General features: G+C 39.3%; 5 protein-coding genes and 2 long non-coding RNA genes across 7 annotated transcripts; 4 read left to right on the forward strand and 3 right to left on the reverse strand.

Moving 5' to 3' along the window:
- Window positions 1-432: 432 nt before the first annotated feature.
- Window positions 433-3,799, reverse strand: LOC135943141 (uncharacterized). The gene is given in 14 exon segments (XM_065489564.1): window positions 433-713; window positions 773-869; window positions 1,291-1,400; window positions 1,447-1,564; window positions 1,616-1,651; window positions 1,698-2,104; window positions 2,161-2,263; window positions 2,320-2,387; window positions 2,454-2,490; window positions 2,550-2,615; window positions 2,668-2,912; window positions 2,999-3,110; window positions 3,374-3,654; window positions 3,708-3,799. Coding segments are annotated over 14 exon segments (2,025 nt in total). The 5' UTR covers window positions 3,772-3,799.
- A 3,882-nt stretch (window positions 3,800-7,681) lies between these two features.
- On the reverse strand, window positions 7,682-10,427 carry LOC135943150 (uncharacterized). Its single transcript, XM_065489578.1, has 16 exons — window positions 10,316-10,427; window positions 9,990-10,234; window positions 9,872-9,937; window positions 9,769-9,811; window positions 9,640-9,707; window positions 9,480-9,582; window positions 9,120-9,416; window positions 8,998-9,062; window positions 8,913-8,948; window positions 8,747-8,864; window positions 8,585-8,694; window positions 8,451-8,525; window positions 8,360-8,396; window positions 8,226-8,299; window positions 8,070-8,166; window positions 7,682-7,977 (listed from the first exon to the last, which is right to left on the reverse strand). The coding sequence occupies exons 1-16, from the start codon at window positions 10,425-10,427 to the stop codon at window positions 7,682-7,684; spliced, it is 1,842 nt and encodes a 613-aa protein (XP_065345650.1).
- A 50-nt stretch (window positions 10,428-10,477) lies between these two features.
- Window positions 10,478-11,225, reverse strand: LOC135948069 (uncharacterized). Its single transcript, XR_010575754.1, has 5 exons — window positions 11,164-11,225; window positions 11,015-11,114; window positions 10,686-10,960; window positions 10,601-10,634; window positions 10,478-10,547 (listed from the first exon to the last, which is right to left on the reverse strand). It is a non-coding gene; the product is annotated as an uncharacterized LOC135948069 (long non-coding RNA).
- Window positions 11,226-14,702: 3,477 nt separating this feature from the next.
- On the forward strand, window positions 14,703-17,752 carry LOC135943158 (uncharacterized). The gene is made up of 12 exons (XM_065489589.1): window positions 14,703-14,782; window positions 14,840-15,104; window positions 15,161-15,495; window positions 15,545-15,592; window positions 15,653-15,677; window positions 15,733-15,794; window positions 15,851-15,950; window positions 16,006-16,283; window positions 16,346-16,379; window positions 16,434-16,498; window positions 16,555-16,669; window positions 17,502-17,752. Exons 1-12 carry the CDS (start codon window positions 14,720-14,722, stop codon window positions 17,750-17,752), a joined length of 1,641 nt encoding a protein of 546 aa, XP_065345661.1. The 5' UTR covers window positions 14,703-14,719.
- Window positions 17,753-17,810: 58 nt separating this feature from the next.
- LOC135943165 (uncharacterized) lies at window positions 17,811-19,505 on the forward strand. Its single transcript, XM_065489602.1, has 7 exons — window positions 17,811-17,872; window positions 17,931-17,964; window positions 18,020-18,087; window positions 18,753-18,855; window positions 18,909-19,208; window positions 19,328-19,392; window positions 19,455-19,505. The coding sequence occupies exons 4-7, from the start codon at window positions 18,801-18,803 to the stop codon at window positions 19,503-19,505; spliced, it is 471 nt and encodes a 156-aa protein (XP_065345674.1). The 5' UTR covers window positions 17,811-17,872; window positions 17,931-17,964; window positions 18,020-18,087; window positions 18,753-18,800.
- Window positions 19,506-19,659: 154 nt separating this feature from the next.
- On the forward strand, window positions 19,660-21,180 carry LOC135934145 (uncharacterized). The gene is made up of 7 exons (XM_065475685.1): window positions 19,660-19,686; window positions 19,740-19,849; window positions 19,908-19,982; window positions 20,408-20,444; window positions 20,506-20,579; window positions 20,644-20,740; window positions 20,795-21,180. Exons 5-7 carry the CDS (start codon window positions 20,520-20,522, stop codon window positions 21,064-21,066), a joined length of 429 nt encoding a protein of 142 aa, XP_065331757.1. The 5' UTR covers window positions 19,660-19,686; window positions 19,740-19,849; window positions 19,908-19,982; window positions 20,408-20,444; window positions 20,506-20,519; the 3' UTR covers window positions 21,067-21,180.
- Window positions 21,181-21,879: 699 nt separating this feature from the next.
- Window positions 21,880-22,254, forward strand: LOC135940497 (uncharacterized). Its single transcript, XR_010574881.1, has 3 exons — window positions 21,880-21,966; window positions 22,018-22,072; window positions 22,122-22,254. It is a non-coding gene; the product is annotated as an uncharacterized LOC135940497 (long non-coding RNA).
- Window positions 22,255-24,110: the final 1,856 nt, after the last annotated feature.

Here is a 24,110-nt window from a genome sequence, read left to right on the forward strand (position 1 = left end):
TGCTGCTTGTTTGCTCCCCACTCCTTCCCCTCTGTTGGTGACTCTGGCTGCTTAAGTAAGCAACGCAACCAGTTTGAAAGGAATAGCACTGCAACTACAATGATTGGCAAAATAACCGGAATAATACGTCAACCGAAACTATGGAGGTAGAACGAAAATCATGAAAATGATTTTAGCGGGAAAGGAAAAATTCCAAAGCGACATATCGGCTCTACGAGTAAAAAGCAAATCTATAATATGCAACCTGCATTTTTTGTAAGAAATACATAAGAAAATTGTGTATTGGAAGGCAATAAAACGAAATTTAATTAGATTCACTCTTTTTATTTCAATCTGAAAACAGAGAAGAAAGATACGCCAATTGTTGCCAAACTATGAACAAATAAACTGTGCCGAAATCAACTCTCTTTCTCCTCTTATTGTGTATAACCCTTAAGGTTTCACACATATGTAGCCATGAAACCCGTTCGCTGAGTTTGCGTACTTTCCCGGGTTGAGGTACATGTCGATTATGTTAAATTGACTGTTCCTTTTGACGACGATCTGCTTGGCACTCGTGGCATAGCCGACGACCGCGTCACGATAACAATCATACCTATCATAAACCGGATCGTAAAGGCTCTCTGGAATCACCGTTCGGCTGCGACAGTACACCTCGTGCGTCTGGTTGATCGACTCCGTTTCACCGGCAAGCACGTGGCCCAAGCTATTCACTTTAAAATGTTTTTTTTTATCAAAACGTTTTAAAATCTATACTAGCATTAGTTCTCACTTGACAAGGTTTGGATAATTTGAATTTCGGCCGCAGTCGTTGGCTCCAAGAGCGCCAATCCCAGTTCACAGCAGCGCCTGTAAGCGTCAGCCGCATTCTTAACGGAAATTAGGTTAAATAATGTTTCGCCTATTCGAGCATTTGTTCATTAAATTACCGAACACGCAATCGGGTCCCCCTTGCTTATGTAATAAAGCTTGGCATTATACGACTTCGCTTTTCCACCATATTTATCTTTAATTGTGACAAAATAATTAGTTCATTTAAAACTCCCCTAAAAAAATCTAACCTGTGTACGTCTCATCCTTAAACAATGCGGAAAGCGTTTGCTAGAAAATTAGTGAGAGATTTTGTGTCAAAAATATAAATCGAGTTTAATAAACTATACGTTTATTTCACAGGGAATATTTGCTGACATCCAACAAGATCGGCGTTTATAAATGCAAGGAGTCGGTGGAGCATACTTAAAACAAATCAGTTCAAAACGACAAATCTTTATATTTAAGTTATGTTCTGACCACGGATCCATTGTCGAAATTTTGAGTGACCAATTTCGAGACAAGATCTGGTGCTTTCTGCTGGCCGCATTTGTAGGTTTCGTACGCAGTTACACACTCGTCGTCATATTCTGAATTTAAATTATTAAAAAACATTATGATGTTTAAAAGAGATACTTTTGTCGCTGCATTCGTCATAGGCAACAAATCCCTGTTGCATTTTCACAGGATCCTCCATGGTCACGTTCTCTAATTGCCGCAACATTTCTATGTTTTTCAGTGCACCAAGATCAAACTTAAAACGACATTAAACTGGAAAATGGATAAAATATAAGATACAATATACCAATCCAACTTCAACTCCAACGCATTTCAAGAAGCACTAAGAAAGCGTTTTAAAATATGGAAAATTAAACGAATTTTAGAACCTTCAGGTTTAGAGAAACGTTTGCCGTGAGAAACATAACTGTGTTGAGCAGCAGGTCAATATCAGCTAAAGAAATAATTAATTAGCTACATCTTTTATAATTTTTTTAATCAAAAACCAAATTCCAGATATCTGCACATTCGGTCTGCATTGCTCTTTGGGAAGTGCCCCTTTTTCGAATCTCACAAAGGAAATTTTTCTTTTCACCACAATCCGCGGTGGCCAGGAGCTCAGATCCGTTTCTCACTTCGAGGTAGACGCAGTCCAGGTCTGGTTTCGGGTGTCCATCCTTCCATTTAATCTCAGGTTCGATAAAATCCCTGTTCAGGAGACACCACCGGAAGTTGGAAGGGCAACCAAGGTCCGTCCCGGACAACCAGAAGTCGCCGAAAGTTTCCGGTGCATACTCTATATAAATCGGAAAGTGTTTCAAATATTATTGAGATTAATTTTAAATTTCGTACTAGAAGCAACTTTGGAGAAGCATTCCGATTTTCCCTTTGACTCCATCGAAGCAAGGGTCAGGCCGATGTCGCAACATTGCTGCCAGGCAGTTTGCCAGTTTGACTGGGGTTTGAGTTAAATATATTAGACAGAATTAAAAATCAATTCGATATATCAACCAAATTAGATTTATAGACCAAAAAGTTGCGGCCGCATGCATCATACCAATCACCGTAGGCGAAGTAGGCTGCATGAAAAGTTCGAAAAAATAATTCATAATCATTTGTATTTAATGATTTTGAGAAATTCGTGCCTTTGAGATAGCCGGTGCTTTTGTCAAAATAGGTCATCTGTTCAAAATCGATAAAATTTTAACTTTTTTTGTTCTCAGGAGGGTAATTATTAATACGTTCCGCTCGCAAAGTCCCGTAGGACATGAAACAACGCAAGGCTTTGGCGTTGTTCTTAGTGGCGTCTGAAATTTTATATAACAATTAAGTTTTTCCTATTTCTTATCAAAACACAACCTTGCACGCGAAAATGTATTTATGCTCGCAAGTCCTGTCGGTCATAATGGTGCCTGTAGCGTTCAGGACGAAGCGAAAGTGGACGCAGCTCTCGTTCCCTTTGAAGTTGTCCGGCTGGTTTGCTTCCCATTTGAGGTTCGGAGCTAAAACCGTTGGCCCCGTTGGTTCGCACCACGCCCACTGACCGACAGGAGCACCTTTCCACGTACCTGACGTCCAGTAGTTAAAGTTCATCTTCCATTTTCCTGGAAAGTTTCTGCTTTAGACAGGCTCAAATGAATTTATCAAAATAATTGCTTAAGGGAGGGTTTTTTTAAATTTTTTATTCAACCTTTGAAAACTACGGTCATGTTTGTAAGGCCATTTTGCTCTGCCAGATTGTCTAAATTCAATGCTTCCATGCCCAAAGCGCAGCAGTGAAGGTAGCTATCCAACCAGGTCATCTAAGTAAAAGATAAAATAGTTTCAATGCTTTAAAAGGTTTAAATAATAATTCAAACCGGCTTGTTTCCCAAAAGATAGGTGTAGTTGCCAATGTCGATCCAAAATCCGTATGATTTTTCATCTTAAATGAAATAGATTACAACATATACATATTATTTAATAGTTATCTACTGTCTTACTAATCAATTTCCCAGAAGAGTCAAATAGAGAATCCTAGAAGATTTTCTCAGAAATGATAAACTTAAGTACAGTAAACTCTAACGTTTTTGTTGCAGATTTTAGGACAGTCAACCGCAAACTGGCAGACGTAGTTCAGGGTGTCATCGCATTTTCTGTGCACCATCCCCATATTCTGAGCTGTGTTTGACGTGACAACGGCCAGACATCGTTCCAAAGTGGAAGGAGCAGCCGTGGTTGGAAGCCAATAATTTATAGAAGAAATCAGAGTCGTTGAAACGTTGAATCCCGTGGAGCACCAAGCGTACTTCTTTTCCGAGTCACAATTCAGATCTTCGTTTGAACCACTTGTCCAGAAGGTTCCAACTAGATTTAAAATTGATAATTTGCCCTTTTATTGTTGAAATTATTTTTTGAACCTTTGACAGCGGCGAGACAGTCCATTTCCTCGAAGGAAGCGACGGTCAAGAGCGTCATATTCATCGACTTGCAACGCAACGCTGCTTCATTTCTCGTCATCTTTTATCAAATATGTGTAATATTTTTTTTTTAAAATTAAATACTCTTATCGCTTACCACAACGTTGGAAACATAATATTGCTTATTGTTACACTGTGTAGCAGTTAGCACAGATCCATCCGCTTATTGAAGAAGTAATATATAAAATGAATTTATGCGAACTCTTTTAAGACCAACTTACACGGAGATGGTTTCGCCGTTGGATTCTATCATGACCAATTCAAAAACAATTTGTAAGTCCTTTTAATGACTATATAATTTTAAAAGTTCACGTTAGTGAAGTTGACGATATCGCCAGCCCGTTTTTCAAAATTTTTAACTTGGCGATATCGCCAAAATTCGATTTCAACAAAAATACGTTCAGAGGGTAGAAATTAGCATCAATACACCACCCCCGAACACACAAGTGGTTCGAAGGCGGGTTAATACACACGTAAAAGCCGTAGAAAAGAGATAAAATGAAAATTAAACACTCAGCAGGGTTTAGCCACCTTGAAACCTCCTCAGGTGGACTTCAAATTTTATGTAGAACAAGATAGGATGGGTGCCGAAGTGGCTAAACCCTGCAGTCTACCCTGAAAAAGGGACGAAAGGGTGAAAAACGATGTTTTTTAGTTTTTTTCGCATTAAAACTCTTTTGAACAGTGTCTGCAGGGTTTAGCCACCTGGAAACTTCCTCAGGTGGACTCCAAATTTTATGTAGAACAAGATAGGATGGGTGCCGAAGTGGCTAAAAATTACGTTAAACATCGTTTTTCACCCTTTCGTCCCTTTTTCAGGGTAGACTGCAGGGTTTAGCCACTTCGCCACCCATCCTATCTTGGGCTACATAAAATTTAGAGTCCACCTGAGGAGGTTTCAAGGTGGCTAAATCCTGCAGACACTGTTCAAAATAGTTTTAAAGTGAAAAAATTACTTAAAACAGCGTGTTTCACCCTTTCGTCCCTTTTCAAGGGTAGACTGCAGGGTTTAGCCACTTCGGCACCCATCCTATCTTGTTCTACATAAAATTTGGAGTCCACCTGAGGAGGTTTCAAGGTGGCTAAACCCTGCAGACACTGTTCAAAATAGTTTTAATGCGGAAAAAACTAAAAAACATCGTTTTTCACCCTTTCGTCCCTTTTTCAGGGTAGACTGCAGGGTTTAGCCACTTCGGCACCCATCCTATCTTGTTCTACATAAAATTTGAAGTCCACCTGAGGAGGTTTCAAGGTGGCTAAACCCTGCTGAGTGTTTAATTTTCATTTTATCTCTTTTCTACGGCTTTTACGTGTGTATTAACCCCTTCGAACCACTTGTGTGTTCGGGGGTGGTGTATTGATGCTAATTTCTACCCTCTGAACGTATTTTTGTTGAAATCGAATTTTGGCGATATCGCCAAGTTCACTACTTTTAAAAATTTTGAAAAATGGGCTGGCGATATCGCCAACTTCACTAACGTTAAAAGTTCTAGATAACCTTTCCGCGACCCAAATTGGTTTTAATCATAAGTGCACGATGAGGTGATGGACATTAAGTCAGCGTTTACTTGGGGCTGTGCGTTTTAATTTATTCAAAGGCACTTGTTTGCGAACTCTTTGTTAGATTTTTTGCAATATTTTGGTTCATTTGGATTCAAATTAAATATTGTGTCATTTATATCGATTATATGTATTAAGACTAAACTGTTGATTTTGATTTGTTAAGAGAACCCTGGAACTGAATTATACCCACCACGGAATTCACTGAATAATTTGTGACATGTCAAAATTGAACAATATAAATATAGCTCGGAGATAATCTCATTTTTCCTCAAGAATTTTTGTGATACCATTAAATGATTGTTGAAATCTGAACACGTCAACTGACAAGGAGGCTAAAAATTATATATGATAGTATTTTCTTTGCTTCTTATCCTGAAAATATTACAGCGGTTGTGGTAGTTGTTGTAGTTGTCGTCTTCGTCGTCGTAGATGTTGAGGTCGTAGTTGGAGGAGCAGTGGCTGGTGGACGGGTTGTTGTTTTTACAATTATTGTCACTGTGTTTGCATCCGGAGGGACCGTTGATGTGATTGTAGATGGTGACATGGGCGTGGACGAAAAAGTGCCAATGGCGTCCGCCGCGGCGCTACTCGCACCGATTGTTGAAGAGATTGAAGAGATCGGATTTGAATTTATCTCGCTAGTTTGTGCCGCTGCAGGTTGTGTGTTGCCTGCTCCTTGGTCATTTGTGACCACTGATTGCTGCAGTGAGTTGCCTCCTTGGTCATTATTGACGTCACTCCTGGTAATCATCTCTATTCCCCCAGGTGAACTGTCTACGTTGACCGTACTGGGGTTGTTAGGGTTGTTATCACTTTCAGCCGAAGCTTGGGCAAAAATTTCAGCTCGAGCGAAAAATCAATTTTTATTTTTCATTACTCGTCGCAGTAAGAGTAGCAGGATGGGCTTGGTCGCCGTAGCTTTGCGAATTCAGATCATCAGGCGTGCTTCCTGTTGCAATGGCCGCATTTTGTGGCTCTGATGATGAAGCTCTCGGGTTCTTTTCGAATTCAAATTATTTAATCGATTAAAATCATGAAAATACTTGGCTTTCTTTGCTCATGATGGACGTGGTTCCCTTTCTTGTGGCGTTGGCTCGAGTTGGAAGGCATTTTTTGATTCCGCAACACTTAATGATGATTTTCCTCCGTTCGTGGGTCTTCGGAAGTTTAATTTTAATCGGGCCTCTTAAACCTGTATAAATTATCGCGTCTTCCTCAGGTTTGCTCGTATTACTTTGTTTTGTGTCTAAAATTATATATTTAGAAAAGCTGCCCCCTGTTCTTGATTTAATTGTTATATTCCCCTCAAATTTAGCTAGCTTTTTATAAAAGAATATTATAGATCAAATAATTACTAAATAAACTCAGAAATATACTTAATTTGCTTGAGATTAAATATCATGATTAGAGTGCCAACGTTTACCAGAAAGATAAATAATTAAAAATGTACCAGAACTTCCTCCAAAAACCTTCACTTTCACCATCTTTACTCTGTTGTTCTGAGCCTTGAAGCGTAGAATAAAGCAATAGCTGAATAAATATTGAAATGGCCACTTACCTGATCTTTTGCAAGACTTAAGACAGCCAGTACCGCTGAAATAATGCTCCAGTAACACAGATGCATTATTCCGAATTGAGTCTGTCGACTGAACTGAGTGCTTTCCACTATACATTATGATCCCTCTGCTCATCTGCGCTCGGTGCTTCTTCCTGTATCCGAGTTTTATTTCCGCTCTCTCCCAATTGGGTCAAACAACAGTGGAAAAATATTAGTTGGGTGGAACATATCAGAGAATTTTAGAACAAGATCCCCTGTACTATACGCGTGGTTTTTAAAAAAATTAAAACTGTTTTTTCGTATTTTCACTGGCCCAAAAGTAACCCAAAGGGCCCTAACAGCACCTAATTGGGTCCATATACACACACCATTCAACGCGGTAGTTAATTAAACTTCCATTTATACCCCCATAGAGGGCATAAACTATAAAGATGCGAAAATGGGCTTAAATTTTATTCACCCTTAAGTATGCTTTTCCTGAGAATTTTTGCCAACTGGCGCGTAACCTGAATTCATAGTGAAAACTGCTTTTTCAGTCGAAAAATCGATGAAAATCTTTTACCTAAAATTAAAACATTAATCTATTATCCAACCTGCACTGTTTTTAAGACAAGCCGGTTATTGTATACACATAACAAAATTCTGATTTGGATTTCAATAAAACGATATTTAATTAGATTCAACTTTTTAATACAATCTGAAATCAGAGAAGAAAGAGACACCAATGGTTGCCAAACTGAAAAACAATAAACTGTGCCGAAATTAACTCTCTTTTCTCTTATTGCATACGAGACTATGGCCTCGCGCATATGTAGGTTTGAAGCCCGTCAATCGTGTAAGTGTACTTTCCCGGGTTGAGGTACATGTCGCGCATGTCATTGTTTTGTTTAGTGTCGGTTATTGCGACGACTCTCTCATCATAACCTGAAATGGCGATGACCGACCCGATGCACGGATATCTCGGCCAAGTCGTAGTGATGAAAAGGCTGTTTGGGATGACCTTGCGGCTGCGACAGTACACCTCGTGCGTCTGGTTGATCGACTCCGTATCACCGACAAGCGTGGAGCCTAATTGTACGCTGGCTTTCACTACAAAAATTTAAAAGTGACATGATTTGTGTTATTTGAAGTGAAAGAAAGTCATGAAAATGATTTAAAATTTAAATAAACGTTTTACTCACGTGCTGCGCTTTTGAGATTTTGAATTTCGGCCACGGTCGTTGGCTCAAAGAGCACCAATCCCAGTTCACAGCAGTGCCTGTAAGCGTCAGCCGCATTCTTGGCGGTAATTATAAGTTTAAACTTTGGTATGTTGAAAAAGTCGTTTAAGGAATTACCAACAATGACACAGTGTTCTCGAAGCTTACGTAGTATAGTTTGCCATTATGCAAGGTCGCTTTTCCATAATCATCTTTGCGATAAAATTATGTAGAACTCCATATACTTATTAATTACTTATAGATAATCTCACCTTTGTACGACGAGTTGAACCATCCGTATAGCGTTTGCTTGAATAAAAACCAGACAATTTGTGACTTAATTTAAAACGTGTTTTAAATTACGTTTATTTGGCAGGGAATATTTTCTGACATCCAACACGTTCGGCGTTTAAAAACGCAAGGAGCCGGTGGAGAGTACTAAAAAACAAATTATTTCCAATCGTGGCATGTGAAATATTTAATTTTAAATTTCTGACCATTGTCCCATTGTCGAAATTCAATTTGACAATTTTCGAGACAAGAGCCGGTTCTTTCTGCTGTCCACATTTGTACGTTTCGTACGCATTTACACACTCGTCGTCATAATCTAAATTTAAATTATAAGTAATTACAAATATGTTACTGATTAAATGTGAAACCTTTGCCGCTGCATTCGTCAAAGGCAACAAATCCCTGTTGCATTTTCACAGGATCCTCCATGGTCACGAGCTCAATTTGCCGCAACATTTCTATGTTTCTCAGTGCACCAAGGTCAAACTTAAAACGACATTAAAACGGAAAAAAATATAAGAAGATACAATATACCAATCCAACTTCCACTCCAACACATTTCAAGAAGCACTATAAGAAAGGGTGTCAAAATAGAGAAAAATTAAAGAATTTCTGGAACCTTCAGATTTAAAGAAACGTTTGCCGTGAGAAACTTAGCTGTGTTGAGCAGCAGATCAATTTGAGCTACACAAATAATTATAAATAGTTTCATCTCTTCATATCATTTTTTTAAACTAAAACCTATCGAAATATCCCAGGTTTCTGCGCATTCGGTCTGCATTGCTCTTTGGGAAGTGGCTTTCTTTCGAATTTCGCACAGGAAATTTTTCTTTTCACCACAATCGGCGGTGACCAGCAGCTGAGATCCGTTTCTCACTTCCAGATAAACGCAGTCCAGATCTGGTTTTGGGTGTCCATCCTTCCATTTAATCTCGGGTTCGACAAAATCCCTGTTCAGGTGACACCACCGGAAATTGGAAGGGCAACCAAGGTCCGTCCCTGACAACCAGAAGTCGCCGAAAAGGTTCGGTGCATATTCTTAAAATCGGAGCAGAGCGTGTTCCAAAATATATGATCTTTTATATATTTTATTGAACAAACTAGTAGCAATTTTGGAGAAGCATTCCGATTTTCCAGTCGACTCCATCGAACCGAGGGTCAGGCCGATGTCGCAACATTGCTGCCTGGCGGTTTTCCAGTTAGACTGGGATTTGAGTAGAAAGTCAGACAGTTAAATTCAAAATAAATTTAATATATCAACCAAACGAGCTTTGTAGATCAAAAAGTTTCGGCCGCATGCATCATACCAGTCACCGTAGGAGAAGTAGTCTTGAGGAAAGTTTAAAAAATAATTAATTTAACATTTATATATGATTTTGAGAAATCGTACTGCTGAGATATTGATAGCTAGTGCTACTGTCGAAATAGGAAGTCTGTACAAAATGGATAAAATTTCATTATTTGTACTCATGAAACAAACATTATAATTTTACGTTCCGCTCACAAAGTTCTGTAGGGCATGAAACAACGCAAGGCTTTGGCGTTGTTCTTAGTGGCGTCTGAAATTTTACATAACAATAAAGTTTTCCCTATTTCTTATCAAAACGCAACCTTGCACGCGAAAATGTATCTACTTTCGCAAGTCCTGTCGGTCATTATGGTGCCTGTAGAGTTCAGGACGAAGCGAAAGTGGACGCAGCTCTCACTCCGATTGAAGTTGTCGGGCTGGTTTGCTTCCCATTTGAGATTCGGAGCAAAAACCGTTGGCCCCGTGGGTTCGCACCACGCCCACTGACCGACAGGAGCACCTTTCCAAGTACCTGAGGTCCAGTAGTTGTAGTTAATCCTCCATTTGCCTGGAAAGTTAAGTCTTTATATGGGCTCAAGTAAATTTATTAGATGCTCAACGGGAGGCTATTATAAATTTTGTGTTTAACCTTTGAAAACTACGGTCATGTTAGTCAGGCCTTTCTGCTCGGCCAAATTGTCTAAATTGAGTGCTTCCATGCCCAAAGCGCAGCAGTGAAGGTAGCCATCCAACCAGGTCATCTTCGCAAAAGATAACATCAAGTAAAATAATGTCATAAAGTTAAATTAAGAAAACCGGCTTGTTTCCCAAAAGATAGGTGTAGTTGCCAATGTCGATCCAAAATCCGTATGAGGTTTCATCTTCATTAAATTAGATTTAAATGTTTATCTATAATTAATATCTTCTGTTTTACTAATAAGTTTCCCAGAAGAGTCAAATAGAGAATCCTAAAAGCTTTTCTTAGAAATGATCAACTATTAAGTAGAGCAAATTTGAACGTTTTTGTTGCAAATCTTCGGACAGTCAACATTAAACTGGCAGACGTAGTGTAGGGTGTCATCGCATTTTCTGTGCACCATCCCCTTATTCTGAGCTGACGTGACAACGGCCAAACATCGTTCCAAAGTGGAAGGAGCAGCGGTGGTTGGAAGCCAATAATTCTTAGACGAAGTCAAAGTTGTAGAGACGTTGAATCCCGTGGAGCACCAAGCGTACTTCTTTTCCAAGTCGCATTTCAGATCTTCGTTGGAACCACTTGTCCAGAAAGTTCCGACTAGATTTAAAATTGATTATCTGCTCTTTTCTGTACCTCTTTTGAACTTTGAACCTTTAACAGCGGCGAGACAGTCCATTTCCTCCAAGGAAGCGACGGTCAAGAGCGTCATATTCATCGACTTGCAGCGCAACGCTGCTTCATTTCTCGTCGCCTTTTATCAAATATGCAATATTTTGGAAAATTTATAATTCACATCTTACCACAACGTTTGAAACATAATATTGCTTATTGTTACACAGTGTAGCAGTTAGCACTGATCCATCCGCTAAATAAGAAAATAAAGGATATTAAATTGGGACTGTTTTCGAGACCACTTACACGGAGATGGTTTCACCGTTGGATTCTAACAGGTAGAATTAAAAAATTAGATAAGAAAATCATCGTATTTTTTAGAATTCTTGTGAACCTCCACCCTAAATATATATGGTTTTAGACACAAGTGCACGAGTTGATGGACAGCATAATTAAAGCTGCGCGTTTTAATTTATTTTAAAGCAACTCCTTTGGATGTGATTTTGATAGCATTATTTTTTTAAGGAAAACCCATTAAGTGAATTTTACCCGTCATGGACTACATATTAAATAAATTTGAGGTTTAAAAAAGATGTTAATATCTTGCTAAATATTATCTTTTTCCTTGCGACTCATTCTCTTGACAAAAGGATTCAAGAATTTTTGTATCTGTCGTGTGATACCTGTAAATATTTGTTGAAATCTGAACACGTCAACCGACAGGGAGGCTAAAAATTATATATAATAGCATTTAAACACTTATGCTCTTGCAAATTTTACAACGGTTGATGTAGTAGTTGTTGTTGTTGTCGTCGTCGTGGTTGGTGAAGCAGTGGTTGGTGGACGGGTGGTCGTTTTTACAATTAATGTCACTGTTTTTGTATCAGGAGGGACTGTTGATGTGATTGTAGATGGCGACATGGGGCCGGCGGTGGTTGAAAAAGTTCCAATGGCATCCACCGCGGCGCTACTTGCACCGATCATTGTTGTCGTCGGATTTAAATTTATCTCGCTAGTTTGTGCTGCTGGTTGCGAGTTGCCTGCTCCTTGGTCAGTTGCGACCGATGATTGCTGTGTGTTGCCTCCTTGGTTGTTTACGACCGCTGGTTCTGAATTTCCTCCCTGCTCAGTTATTACAACGTCACTCATGGTCCTGGTCTCTAGTCCTCCTGCAGGTGAGCTGTCCACGTAGTCCGCAGGTGGGTTGTTGTTACCATTTCCGTCCGAAGCTTGAGAGAAAATTTCAGCTCGAGTGAAAAATCAATTTTAATTATATATTACTCATCGCCCCGATAACAGTAGTGGGAAGTGTTTGGACGTCATAGTTCTGAGAATTCTGACCATCAGGCGTGCTTCCTGTTGCGATGGCCGCATTTTGCGGCTCTGGTGATGAAGTTCTCGAGTCCTTTTTGAATCCAATATATTTATTCGATTAAAATCACAAAAATACTTTGCTTTCTTTGCTCGTGATGGACGACGACGACGTGGTTCCCGTTCTTGTGGTGTTTACTCGTGTCGACGAGACGCATTTTTTGAAGCCGCAACACTTGATGATCTTTTTCCTCCGCTGGGTCTTTGGGAGTTGAATTATAATCGAGCCTCTGAGACCTGCGTAAATTTATAAATCATAATTATAGTGTTTATATCAGAGGTTACTCTTGGTTTGTTTAGTGTCTAATATTTTATTTACAAGAATATATCCAACCGTTCTAAACTTAATTTTGATAATTCCCAGCAAAAGATTATTCTAGATCAAACAATTTCTAAATAAGCTAGTTAATTTGCTTGAAATAAAATGATGAAATGATGATTTGAGCGCTTGTAACAGTTATATAATTAAAAAAATGTACTTTACCAGAAGAGCTTCCACCAAAGACCTTCACTTTCATCGCCTTTGCTCTGTTGTTCTGAGCCTTTTGTAGATTAGAATAAAACAGTACATGTATTTAAATTAAAATAGCCACTTACTTCATTTTTTGCTAAACTTATTACAGTCAGCAAAGCAGAAATTATGCTCCAGTAACAGAGATGCATATTTCTAAATTGAATTTATCGACTGAACTGACTTTTACTTCTGTGCGTTCGCTCTGCTCGCAGCGCTCCGTCCTGGTTTCTTTTTATTTCCGCTCTTCCAATTGACGTCAAACAACAGTGGAAAAATACTGATGATCTAAAAAATATATGTGATGCTCGTTGCTCGATTGTCGATATTGGTCGATAGGTGGTATTGATCAAAAAGTACTCGGTAACTCTATACATAGTAATGAAATACCGGTATCTTGACTCAAATTAATCGATTATTACGTCATTGAATGTTATAAATCAAATCATTAATTTTCCTCATTTCTTTTAAGAGTCCTTTCAACGCAATAATTAACTTCTACTCAACTTAGTATTTCTATGTTAAGCTTATTTTCTGTTTTATTGTTTTTTGTTCTTCCTCTTTGACCAGCAGCATAAATCGTCGTGGAGCATTTGCTGGCGGATTAAAATGGCCAGGAAGTTCCGATTTCATCTTTTGTATGTAACGACTCGGATTAAATGAAGAAACTCAACTCGCGGTTTTGAGATTTTTATTGGGATTTTGTATAACAGCTCTCGACGTTGGGTTACAAGCCACATCCTTCCGTTTTTGATGCCAATTCCGCTGATGGTTAAATTAATTTTACTTATTGAAATACCGCGACTTCCATATACATGCCTTGAGCAATGAAAAGTGATGGTACACCTTTCCGTTTTCCGCGGCTCTCAAAGCCAGATCTGAAATATCCAGATTAAAATTTGCTCACAAACCTTTAGGTTATTTTTTATACCTTTGCTTGGGCAATTCATGTGATCCTGGAATGGGTTAATGATTTTACGGATTTTGCTATTGAAATTTCAAAATCTTATTTAAGACAATACCTTTTCCAAACCTTCGCAACCTTGGCCATCAAACTGCCGAGCTAAATGAAAGGCAGTTTTAAATGAGTTCCCTGTCATTTCCACTTTTGATATATCAGTTTTTATCTCCTCGTGATTCGCGTTTTCTTGTTCAACAATTTTTTCAATCATGGCCTGAGATTTCAAACTTTGTTTCGTGCTTTCCAAACATAGCAGTTCGAGAATATTCGCGATTTTGTGACACCTATATATGGCACAGGGAAGATTTAATTAAACGTATCAATCGCCGTAGAATCGTGAAAAACTATTTTCTGAAATAAAAAAAATATTTTTCAACGTTTCTACGGCGAATGACTGAACCGATTTTGGTTTTCAGCACGTCAAAAAAGCGAATTAATTGAAGAATGCAAAATAGCTAGATTGAATCTGAAATCGCAGCGGAAATGCCTTAAAACCGCTTAAACAAATTTTTTAAGAAAGTCTGTAGTGCACCATCTGTTGGCGGCTTCGAAGTTCGAACACTAAGGGCTTGTGCAACTGGTCTCAATTAACAGCGATTACTCTCAATAAAATATTTTTTTTAATGGTTTTCAGAGTAAATTATTTTATTGCTTGGCTTTTATGTTAAAATCCACGAACAGAGATAATATATACGTTAAATTTTCACTATTTAAGAACTGTGCGGCTGCACATAAAATAGAGAGAGCGAATATGATGCAGTAAAATAAGGGAATTGGTGCGGGACACAGCTAGCTGTTGAAACAGGAAATACGCCATTGAAATCCCAGCTGGCCTGCTGCAATGACTCATGAAAACTCGGTGTATCCATACAGTCACTCCGCACTTTTCAACACGAACACTATGAACATCTGCTGGGTTATAGGCTTCATTTCTTTAGCTTTAATCGCCGTTGGACAATCTCAAGTAAGAAAAAAATGTCAAATCGTAGATTGTTTTTAATCAGAGTTAAAAATTGAACAGGCAAAAGTGTTCAAAATCGCAAACAAAGCTCATTCTTCGAAGGCAACACGAAGAATTATCATCGTCAAATGTTGCGGGTTCAAAAGATGCCTTCCATCACGCGCAGCGCTGAAAAATAGGACAATTATTCGCACGACGAGCGAGAAGAGTAGTAGCAAACCTAGTCAATTCACGGAAAGCGGTTTCGCGTCAGTACCCAGCAGCAATGAGGCCATCCCGACAGGAAATTATGGCGGCTTGAAACAGACAGCAGCTGGAGAGAGCAGTAAAATGTGATATAAAAGTTTTATACTTTTATTCTAACGAAAATTGTTACATAAGCTATGGAAACTTCGGAAAATGACGCTCTTGAAGAAATAAAATATACAATTACGGACGGTGACGTAATCACTACAACTAAAACCACCACCGTCCCAGGAAAGGTTCAAGAAGGGGCTGGAAATTCGGTTTCGGAATCTATCTTTTCCGCAAAATATGAAAAAACCAGTGGCGCCACGAAGAACGCACATGAAATTCTATCGTCTTCATCCACAAAAACTGAAACTATAATGGCATTTTCCACTTCGTCAACATTCTTTCCAACAATTTTCTCAACGACTGCGGCAACATCTTCCACGGTGACGAGGGCAACAACCTCTTTGAAAACCACGACCACAGTCAGCTTGAACTGTTTAAATTTAAAAATATAAAATAATTAATTTTCAGCCTGCTCCGTGTTTCTTAAACTGCTCTGATTTCAACGATTTCCTATTGGTAACTTTTGAGTTTTAATTCTTAAACAAAATTAGTCCAAAAACAATTTTTGAAAAGAAGATGCCGACACGAAAACCATCTCAATGTATAAAACAACCTTTCCTGAGAGGATAAAAAATATTTAAAAGTTAAATTTACAGCTGATGGTTCAATTCAATACTCGACGTCTTGCAAGAGGCAATACTACGTTTCGAAAACAGCCGTAAATTCACGCATTAATTAAGAAATAATTAAATTTTAGGAAATACAAAAAATCAGGTTTCGAGGAACGAAGCGGCGTTGAGGTGCAAAGCTTTGGACATGAATCTCTTGACCGTCACTTCTCTCGAGGAACTGGATTGTCTCAGCAGTTTTCCAGGTTTCAAATTAACTAAAACAATTTTAAGAGGAAGAAATTAAATTTAAAAAAACAGACACTTTCTGGACGAGTGGCTCAATGGAAGGGCTGAATTGTGGTTTAGAGAAAAGATTCACGTGGTGCTCAACGGGCTATGACATTTCACCGACCCTAATTTCAACGGAAAAATATTGGCTGCGGACAGACACAACCCCTTCCACCCTGGAACGCTGTTTGGCTGTCGTCACTTCAATGAACCCCCTAAATCAGGGGATGACTCACAGAAATTGTGATGATGCCTTGCCCTACATATGTCAATTCCCCGTCGACTGTCCCAAGCAGTGCAACAAAAATGTGATTAATATTATTTTATTTTTAATGTTTGCCGGTATATTTTATATTTTCTTCCTTTTCAGGCCTCTTTATTTGATCCTGCCGGAAATTTAATTGGTATACAAAGATGAAGGAATAAAATACATTTATTTATTAATTTTTGTTAATAAGATAAATCATCATACGGTGTATGGATTGATATTGAAAGCTACACGTATCTCTTGGGAAATAAGCCGGTCTTTTGTCTATAATTTTATTAAAAATTGAAATAGACTGAACCATAAGTTGTCAGATGTCTTGGTTGTCGAGCTGGCAGCAGTGCTGTGCCTTAGGAATGGAGACCCTCAACATCGACAACGCGGCCGAGCAACTGGGCCTGACTAATTTAACTTACGGAGCTACTCCAAGTGAGTTCAAATTTTCTTAAATACAGTTAATTTAATCCTTAAGAAAATATTTCTCTGTTAGTGTATTTTAAAATAAATTATTTAAAATGAACAAGCGTTTGGTACCTTAAAAGTTGGCAGAAGTAGTAAAAGTAGAAAAATCGCAAAAAGTGTCTCTGGGACCGATTTCAGGGTGGGGTACCCTGAGAAAGGTCATGAGGGTAAGTAACGTGATAGGGCTCGGCGAGACCTCTCGTTTAAGACCTTGTGACTGAAAATCCATCAATCCGTAGAATTTTTCGAACATTTTGAGCTTTTCTAAAATTTGGACATTTAAAAAATCATAGTAATTCGAAAAGTGATCCGATTTTGACAAACTACACACTAGAGTTCGAGCCCTACCAAGGGGCGTCGACTGGCATAGAAATCATCACCGTACGGCCCACAGAACCGCTGCTGGGCCCAAAAACAACAATTTTGTAATGTCCATTACACGTTTTTTCACATAAAAAATTAATAACTCGGCTCATATGGATCGTAGAGGGAAAAAACAATGTTTTTTGAACTCGTGGTAAAATTCTGCGTTGAGTGAATTCATCGGTGGGGCCCGTTTGTCCCCCTGTGCGAAAAGGCCCCGAAATATGCACAAAAAGCCCCTTTTTTCTTCTGTTTTTACTTTTTTTTTAAATAATTCACCTATGGACTGGAGGGTGTTTTTAGCTTAATTTTCCTTCATTTGGCACTGAAAAGCGTTGACTGGGCGGGTTTCGTGTCGAAATTTGCGTTCTTGGGGATTTTTTTACACAGGCTTCGTCGCGGGGCTTTTGAATAAAAGTTTAAATTTTTTCCTCAGAAACCTGGAAAATGAATTTCAATTACTGGACCTCCGCGACGTGGAAAGGTTCTCCTGTCGGCCAGTGGTCGTGGTGCGAGCCGTACGGGCCGACGATTTTCCCCCCAAATCTCACTTGGGAGCGCGGACAGCCGGACAACAATGGCGGAAACGAGATTTGCATCCACTACCGATTTGTTTTGAACTCAACAGGCACGATTTTGACGGACAGAAACTGCGCTAACAAACTCATATATGCGTGCAAGGCATAATTTTAATAATTTATGGAAATTTAAAATTGGTTTTGTAAATTTTAATTATTTTAGAAGCAACGCGTTGAAAGTCCGAAACCTTGTACTGCCTCGTGCCCCGAAAAATCCTGCAGAAAAGATGTTATAACAAAATTATTTAGTCATGTTCTAGAGAAAACTATAATTTATTTAATTCAAGGCCGCCATATTTGACGTCAATAATAATCTGATTGGTAAGAAACTATAACTCTCTTTATTATAATAGTTCTTTAAATATTTTTTCCTCAGAATTCACGACCTATGGCGAATGGTTTGATGGATGTGGCCGCACAAATTTATTTTACACCAAAAATAAGGTATACACTAATAGAAATCATTGACAATTTGTTGATTCCCACCGGTCAGAAGTCAAAATGGCGTCAAAATCCCATTTTGAAGCTGCGCAGTAATCGTATGCGCATCTTAAGCATGCGCAGTACGTTCAGATCGCTTCCTCATCTCACAGGGAGGCTGAAACTCACTACTGCGCATGCGTGACCCAAATTAATACCTTCTGCGCAGTCGAAATTCCCATCAGGGCCCATCTGTGTTGATTCTTTGCCGGTCAGAATTCAATATGGCGTCGAAATATCAGGAGACAGTCCAGCGGCAAATCAGAAGCGTTGAAAAAGGGGCGTGCCGACATAATAATTTAATTCTCGCGTATTTTTGTTTCATTTCCATTGGCCTGATGCGCCGTCTAAAGGTCATTTTGTCAATTACCGCGGGCAAATCAGCGGTTAATGAATAGAAATAACAACAAAAACATTCAAATTTTCCGCCGTACTCTATCAGATGCCATAAATATATCTGCGCGTCGCGTTAATCCGGCTCCCGGTGATGGTTTATATCTGATATTTTCTTAACTTTTTAAATAATGTAGAATTGGCTGCTTTTAGCATCTTTTAGTGTCATTTTAATGACCATGACGATTGGAAAATCAGTAAAATGAGTCAATTAAAATAATTAAACAATTTTTCAGTTGAACTGGACAAGTGGCCGAGATCAGTGCTGCGCTCTCGGTTTGATCATGACGTCGATGGAATCGGCGGGAAAACTGAGCTGCTTTTCCAAAACCGTCGCTAGTATACAGAATTTAAAAATAATCTATTAAAATATAAACAAATACTAATTAAAGAATTCGCGCCATTAACCTACGGGGACTTCTGGCTGTCAGGAACGGACCTGGGCTATTCTTCCAGTTTCAGGTGGTGCTCCCTAGACCGTGATTTCATCAACTCTGAACTCAGTTGGAAGGCGGGACACCCTGTGAAAGGCTTAAATTGCGTTTATCTCGAGTCAAGAAACGGATCCGTGCTGCTGGCCACCGCCGACTGCGCCGAGGAGAAAAATTTGCTTTGTGATTTGCGGAAAAAGGCGGCCTCCTCGCAAATCGCTATGCAAAACGAGTGTGCCGATATTTGGAACATCCCCAGCGGTAAAAAAATTACTAAATTAAATAAGGGTTTATTTCCATTTTTTTAAATGTTAAATTTATAATTTTCCTTTGTGAATTAATTTTTTTAGAATAACAACAATTTAATTATTTTCCTTTAGACCAAATTGACTTTTTACTGAACACTACTGCCTTTGGTTCAGCGACCATTTCACAAAACTTGAAGGCAATTATAAGAAAATATTTATTTAATTCAATTTTAATTTTAATATTAAATTATCTATCTAGTGTTTTTTGAAATGCATCGGCTTTGACATGGGAATGGTAAAATTTAAATAAAAATTTAAAACTATATTCATAGACACTCGAGGAGAGTAACAAGAATATATTTCATCTTTTTAGTTTAAACTAGGAAAATTAATTGCTGTAGACACGTTGCGCCAAATAGAGCTGGCCACTCAAGAAGAACCCGCGAAATTGGAACAAGGATTTACTGCTTACGATGAATGCAGTGGCATCAGTTTGGCTTTTTACTAAACTACTAGACTGAAAATTAAATACAAAATCACACAGGATTCGACGACGAGTGCGTGACTGCGCATGAAATTTACAAGTGCGGATTTGAAAAGGCCCCTACAATTGTGACAAACATCGTAAAAAACAACTACGACCCTATCAGCGTGGTCAGAATTATTATATTGATTAAAAGGAACAAAAAAATAAAAGGTTTTATTATTTTAGGGGTCTTCTCCGATTCCGTTTTACCCAGTGCGCCGAACATGCTGGCTTTCGAAATTGTTTCCCTGCGTTGCAAACGTGATTTTAATTAAATAGATCGTGTTTGATTAAGTTTCTGAGCCCACCAATCGATTCCTGAGGGTCGAATTAGGTTAATGTGGACGTTTTTTCCGTTAAAAAAGTGCAGTGCGGCGTGCGAACTTGTTTCCCGCCAAAACAATTTGAACGTTTTTGCGAGAGCTGCGCATGCGTCAGAGCTGGCTGGACCTGACAAAGAAGTCATTCGTACACAGGCGGACTCTCTGCAAGTGCTCAAACCTGCTCTGACGCATGTGCACTTCGCGCATCCATGATATTTTGGCGGGAAAAAAGTTGGCACGTCGCGCTGCACTGTTTGGGCGGAAAAAAGATCCAATTTACCTACTTCGACCCTCAAGAATAGAATGGTGGTCTCAAAAACTTTGTGGAAGAAGGTCTTTAAGTATATAATATTAAAATTTCAGCAAACTGCTATAGATTCGATCAACCTGTTGGGAAGAGGTGAAAACATACATAGCTTAAGACTAATAAAAAATAAAAATAAAACTTTCTCTTTCAAAAGACAACATTGGTTCAATGGTTACAGTTGCTAACAGAACCTTTTATGCCAGAACTATTGATTTTATTGACTTCGTAGTAAGAGATTATAAAAACCAAAGCAAAAATTACACATCTATAATGTTAACCCTTACTATTTGAGAATCCGATTCACGCGTTCAAACACTGCTGCGCCCTCGGAATGAAACTGTTCGAACCAGCAACCCTGGCAGATATGAAACTGGCCTTAAACATAACTGGTATGCAAAAATTCCAAATAAATAAAGGTTTGATTAACTAATTAATTTTTATAGGACGAGGTGATTTGAATGTGGTTCTAGGCGACACAGAGTTCATCAATCAGTCGCACGAGGTGTGGTGTCGCAGCCGCACAATTTTGCAAGACAGTTTCTACGAGTTCAAAAGCAATTGGCAAAGGTATCCGAGCGTGGATTCGATAATTGGAATGTTCGTGAAAACTCCGGCTGTGATCGTCTCATTGGATCCGGTTCTAAGCCTGCATGAATTGTTCATCAACCAAACAAAACAAGCCAAGTTTGGATCTTTTATCTGCGAGCACCTCTAGCTCAAATAGTTGAAAGTATGGGCACGAAGATACATATATATTTGATTCAAGCATTTTCTGGGGATTTATTATTACCTAAGCAATGTGATAGTGGATTTTCTTAGCACTGAGTCAATTAATTTGTAATTTTTGGTTCTATAGCTCTGTTGATTTAATTGAAATAAAAACAATTGAAGTTTCGCATTTTTTAATTTTATTTCAGCTTCTCAGAATACTAATTATGTTTTCGGTGTGCGTGTGAAATTCTCAAAAGTACATACTAGTCTGTTTTTTATTCGCACTAAATTAAGTTCGAATAAACATTACAAATATTCACTCGCACTTTATCAAAGATTTAAGAATTTAAACTTCAACCTTCACTCTGTGTTCACTATTTAACCAAGAAAAAGAAATCAGTCTTGAAATTTCCCAAAGAATAAACAACAGTATTAGAAGAGCTGCTCCATGATAACAACTCTGTTTGGAGCTGGGTTTTATTTTAGTGAAAATTAGATTAGGTGCTACTAAAGGGGAAAAATAAAAATTACCTGATTGGTTCATTCGTTACCCTCAAAACAGGCAAGAAATCGATTCCTTAATTCTGATTTGTTCAAATTTCTTCCTAAATATTTTAAAATTTTCATAAACACAATAGGGGTAATAAATTTTCAGCTTTGATTAAATATCGTGATGAAATCCGTGATTGATGGATGCTCCACATTGAAAAGAGGAAGAGATAACATTCCATAGTGACGCGACAGCTCGGTGATTTGGTGTGGGAAGCGATGCCAGCTAGCAGTTAAGCTCACCGCAGTCTGGCTTTAAAGCCATAGACACCAACAGCACCAAATGATTTTGATAAGTCCGCTGGGCTTTTCGCTCCTTTTTGTGCTGGTGATCAGCGGAGAGTTATTGAACCAAGTAAGTCCGATAACTTCAAAGAAATGAGATTATAAAATTTTCCTCTTGCAGAAGGGCAAAAATGTCAAATCGGTGAAAATCCGCATACCAGCAAATGGAAATTCAGGTTTGAGAATTTTTAATTTATGGATTTTAATTTTTATCGTTAAAATTAGGTCCCATCAAAATTCAACTTCCAAAAGGCTTATTATTACGTCGTCAGAAAATCATCAAGTGTTGCGGATTTAAAAAATGCCTGCCGCCAAAAAACGGGACAACATTTTTCAGAACTGCATCTTCGGCGCCAATTAACAACCTGAACAGTAAAGGAAAAGAAACATCTCTTGTGAGTACACCATATACAGAAAACGCCCTCATAGTTTCAACATCAATCACACTCCTAGGAAAATAATTCGCTGTCATCATTCCAAAAATCCGCTGCGACTGCGACAGGAAATTCGATCGAAGGACTGAGCAGCGGCCATGATGCATTAACTGGAGCGGACGTAAACTCAGCAGCGAGCAGTAATATGAAATGAAAATGAAAAGCAGCCGATGAAATTTATGAAAAATCAAAAGCCTCTGCTGACAGTGGCAGCACCAGCGGTTTATTGGGCAGTGGGGGAAATGCGGCTGCTGACGTCACGCCTGCAGATGGGACGGCGGGCAATGACGTCATCATTGGTGCAGCCACTTCAACGCCTCTGGACTCTGCTCCCCCTCCCCTAATAAACGGCGTGACGGATGTTTGGGGTGCTTTTCCTTCAGGGGTCACTTCTCCCGCACCAATCAACCCCTCAGCAGACGTGACTGCTTCAGAAATGCAAATTAAAACAGCGACAATTTCCGTGTCATTACATGGATTGACAACAACGTACAGTTTCAAATTTAGAGAAAGATTCGATATTATAGTCTTTAAATGAATATATAGGGGTGCAGCGCATCATTGTAATTTTCCCCTGAACTATATGTTTTCATGCGCCCCTCCCTGCACTCGAAGAGTGAGGAGGAGGCAGTTGTACGCGAGCCGCAAAGTGAGGCGGACGTGATTTTAATAAACCCGAGTGCCAACAAATAGGAGTAGTTTGTATTATCCCTAGATCTCTCATTTGTAGTTAACTTGCAAGTTAGACTTAGGATTTGCAATTTGCGTAAAGCTCCTCTTTTGGCACTGTCCTTCAGGCAGTGTTGGAGGACCGAGGACACAACCATCCTCCCCATAGTGCGGAGGACTTGGTTAGTGTCCGGCTTGCATCGTCGCGTCCCGGCGAACTCAGGCTTAAGTTAGTGAACACGCTGCCGCCCCACGGGAGTGCGGCCAGCGGTCCAGAAAGGCCAAACACGGTAAGCACCAAGAGTGCTAACCGGCGTAGCGCACCTAACACAAGTCCCGAACCCTAGACCGGGCAGTGCGTTACATTTGGGGGCCTGTCCGCTGCGAGTACGGCACTCGTAGTTGAGACGAACCTTCCTCTGTCTTTTACTGGACAGCTGAAACGCCCATAAAGACTGCGCTCGCTGTAGAGCGTTAAGTTGAGTTTGGGCACCGCGCGTTATTAATTAACGGCGGTAACAGGAGTAAGCTCCAAAAGCTAAACTTAAGTTTGAGTCGCGAAAACCGACGAAGGCGAGATGGCCTCCAAGTCCACTGATCCCATGGGAGAATCAGTGGATTCTAATAACACGCTGACGGGAACCGGGGAGAGTTCTCGAGCAAATGATACAACTCATTTTACACTCCCAGGGTCTTACAATCAACCCTCGGGCGTGGATTTGCAATTGAATGTATACAAAAATGAAAATTCAAATGGCCTTGAGAAACTAGCGGCCTTACTCATGGATGCAAACATGAAACCTGAGGATTTATTTCAAAAATTGAACTCTGATCAGGCAAGGGCTCCAGGTGGCGTACAATTTCAAGCGACCTCAAGCCCCATTTCGAACCATTTTAATCATGGATTGCTTGGAAGAAATCAGTCGCAGCGCGGATCGATTCCGCTGACGGCTCCGCATGATACATTGTCAGGGACATTGCCGACATTCCAAGGAGCGCAAAGCGTCCCAAGCATTCAAGCAACATTGTACAAGCTGGCGAAAATTCCAGTGCCAACATTCTCGGGTCGAACAGATAAAAAATCCCCGTATGAATATGTGAGACAAATTAA

The sequence above is a fragment of the Cloeon dipterum genome, chromosome 1 (assembly GCF_949628265.1).
Source record: "Cloeon dipterum chromosome 1, ieCloDipt1.1, whole genome shotgun sequence".
NCBI lineage: Eukaryota > Metazoa > Arthropoda > Insecta > Ephemeroptera > Baetidae > Cloeon > Cloeon dipterum.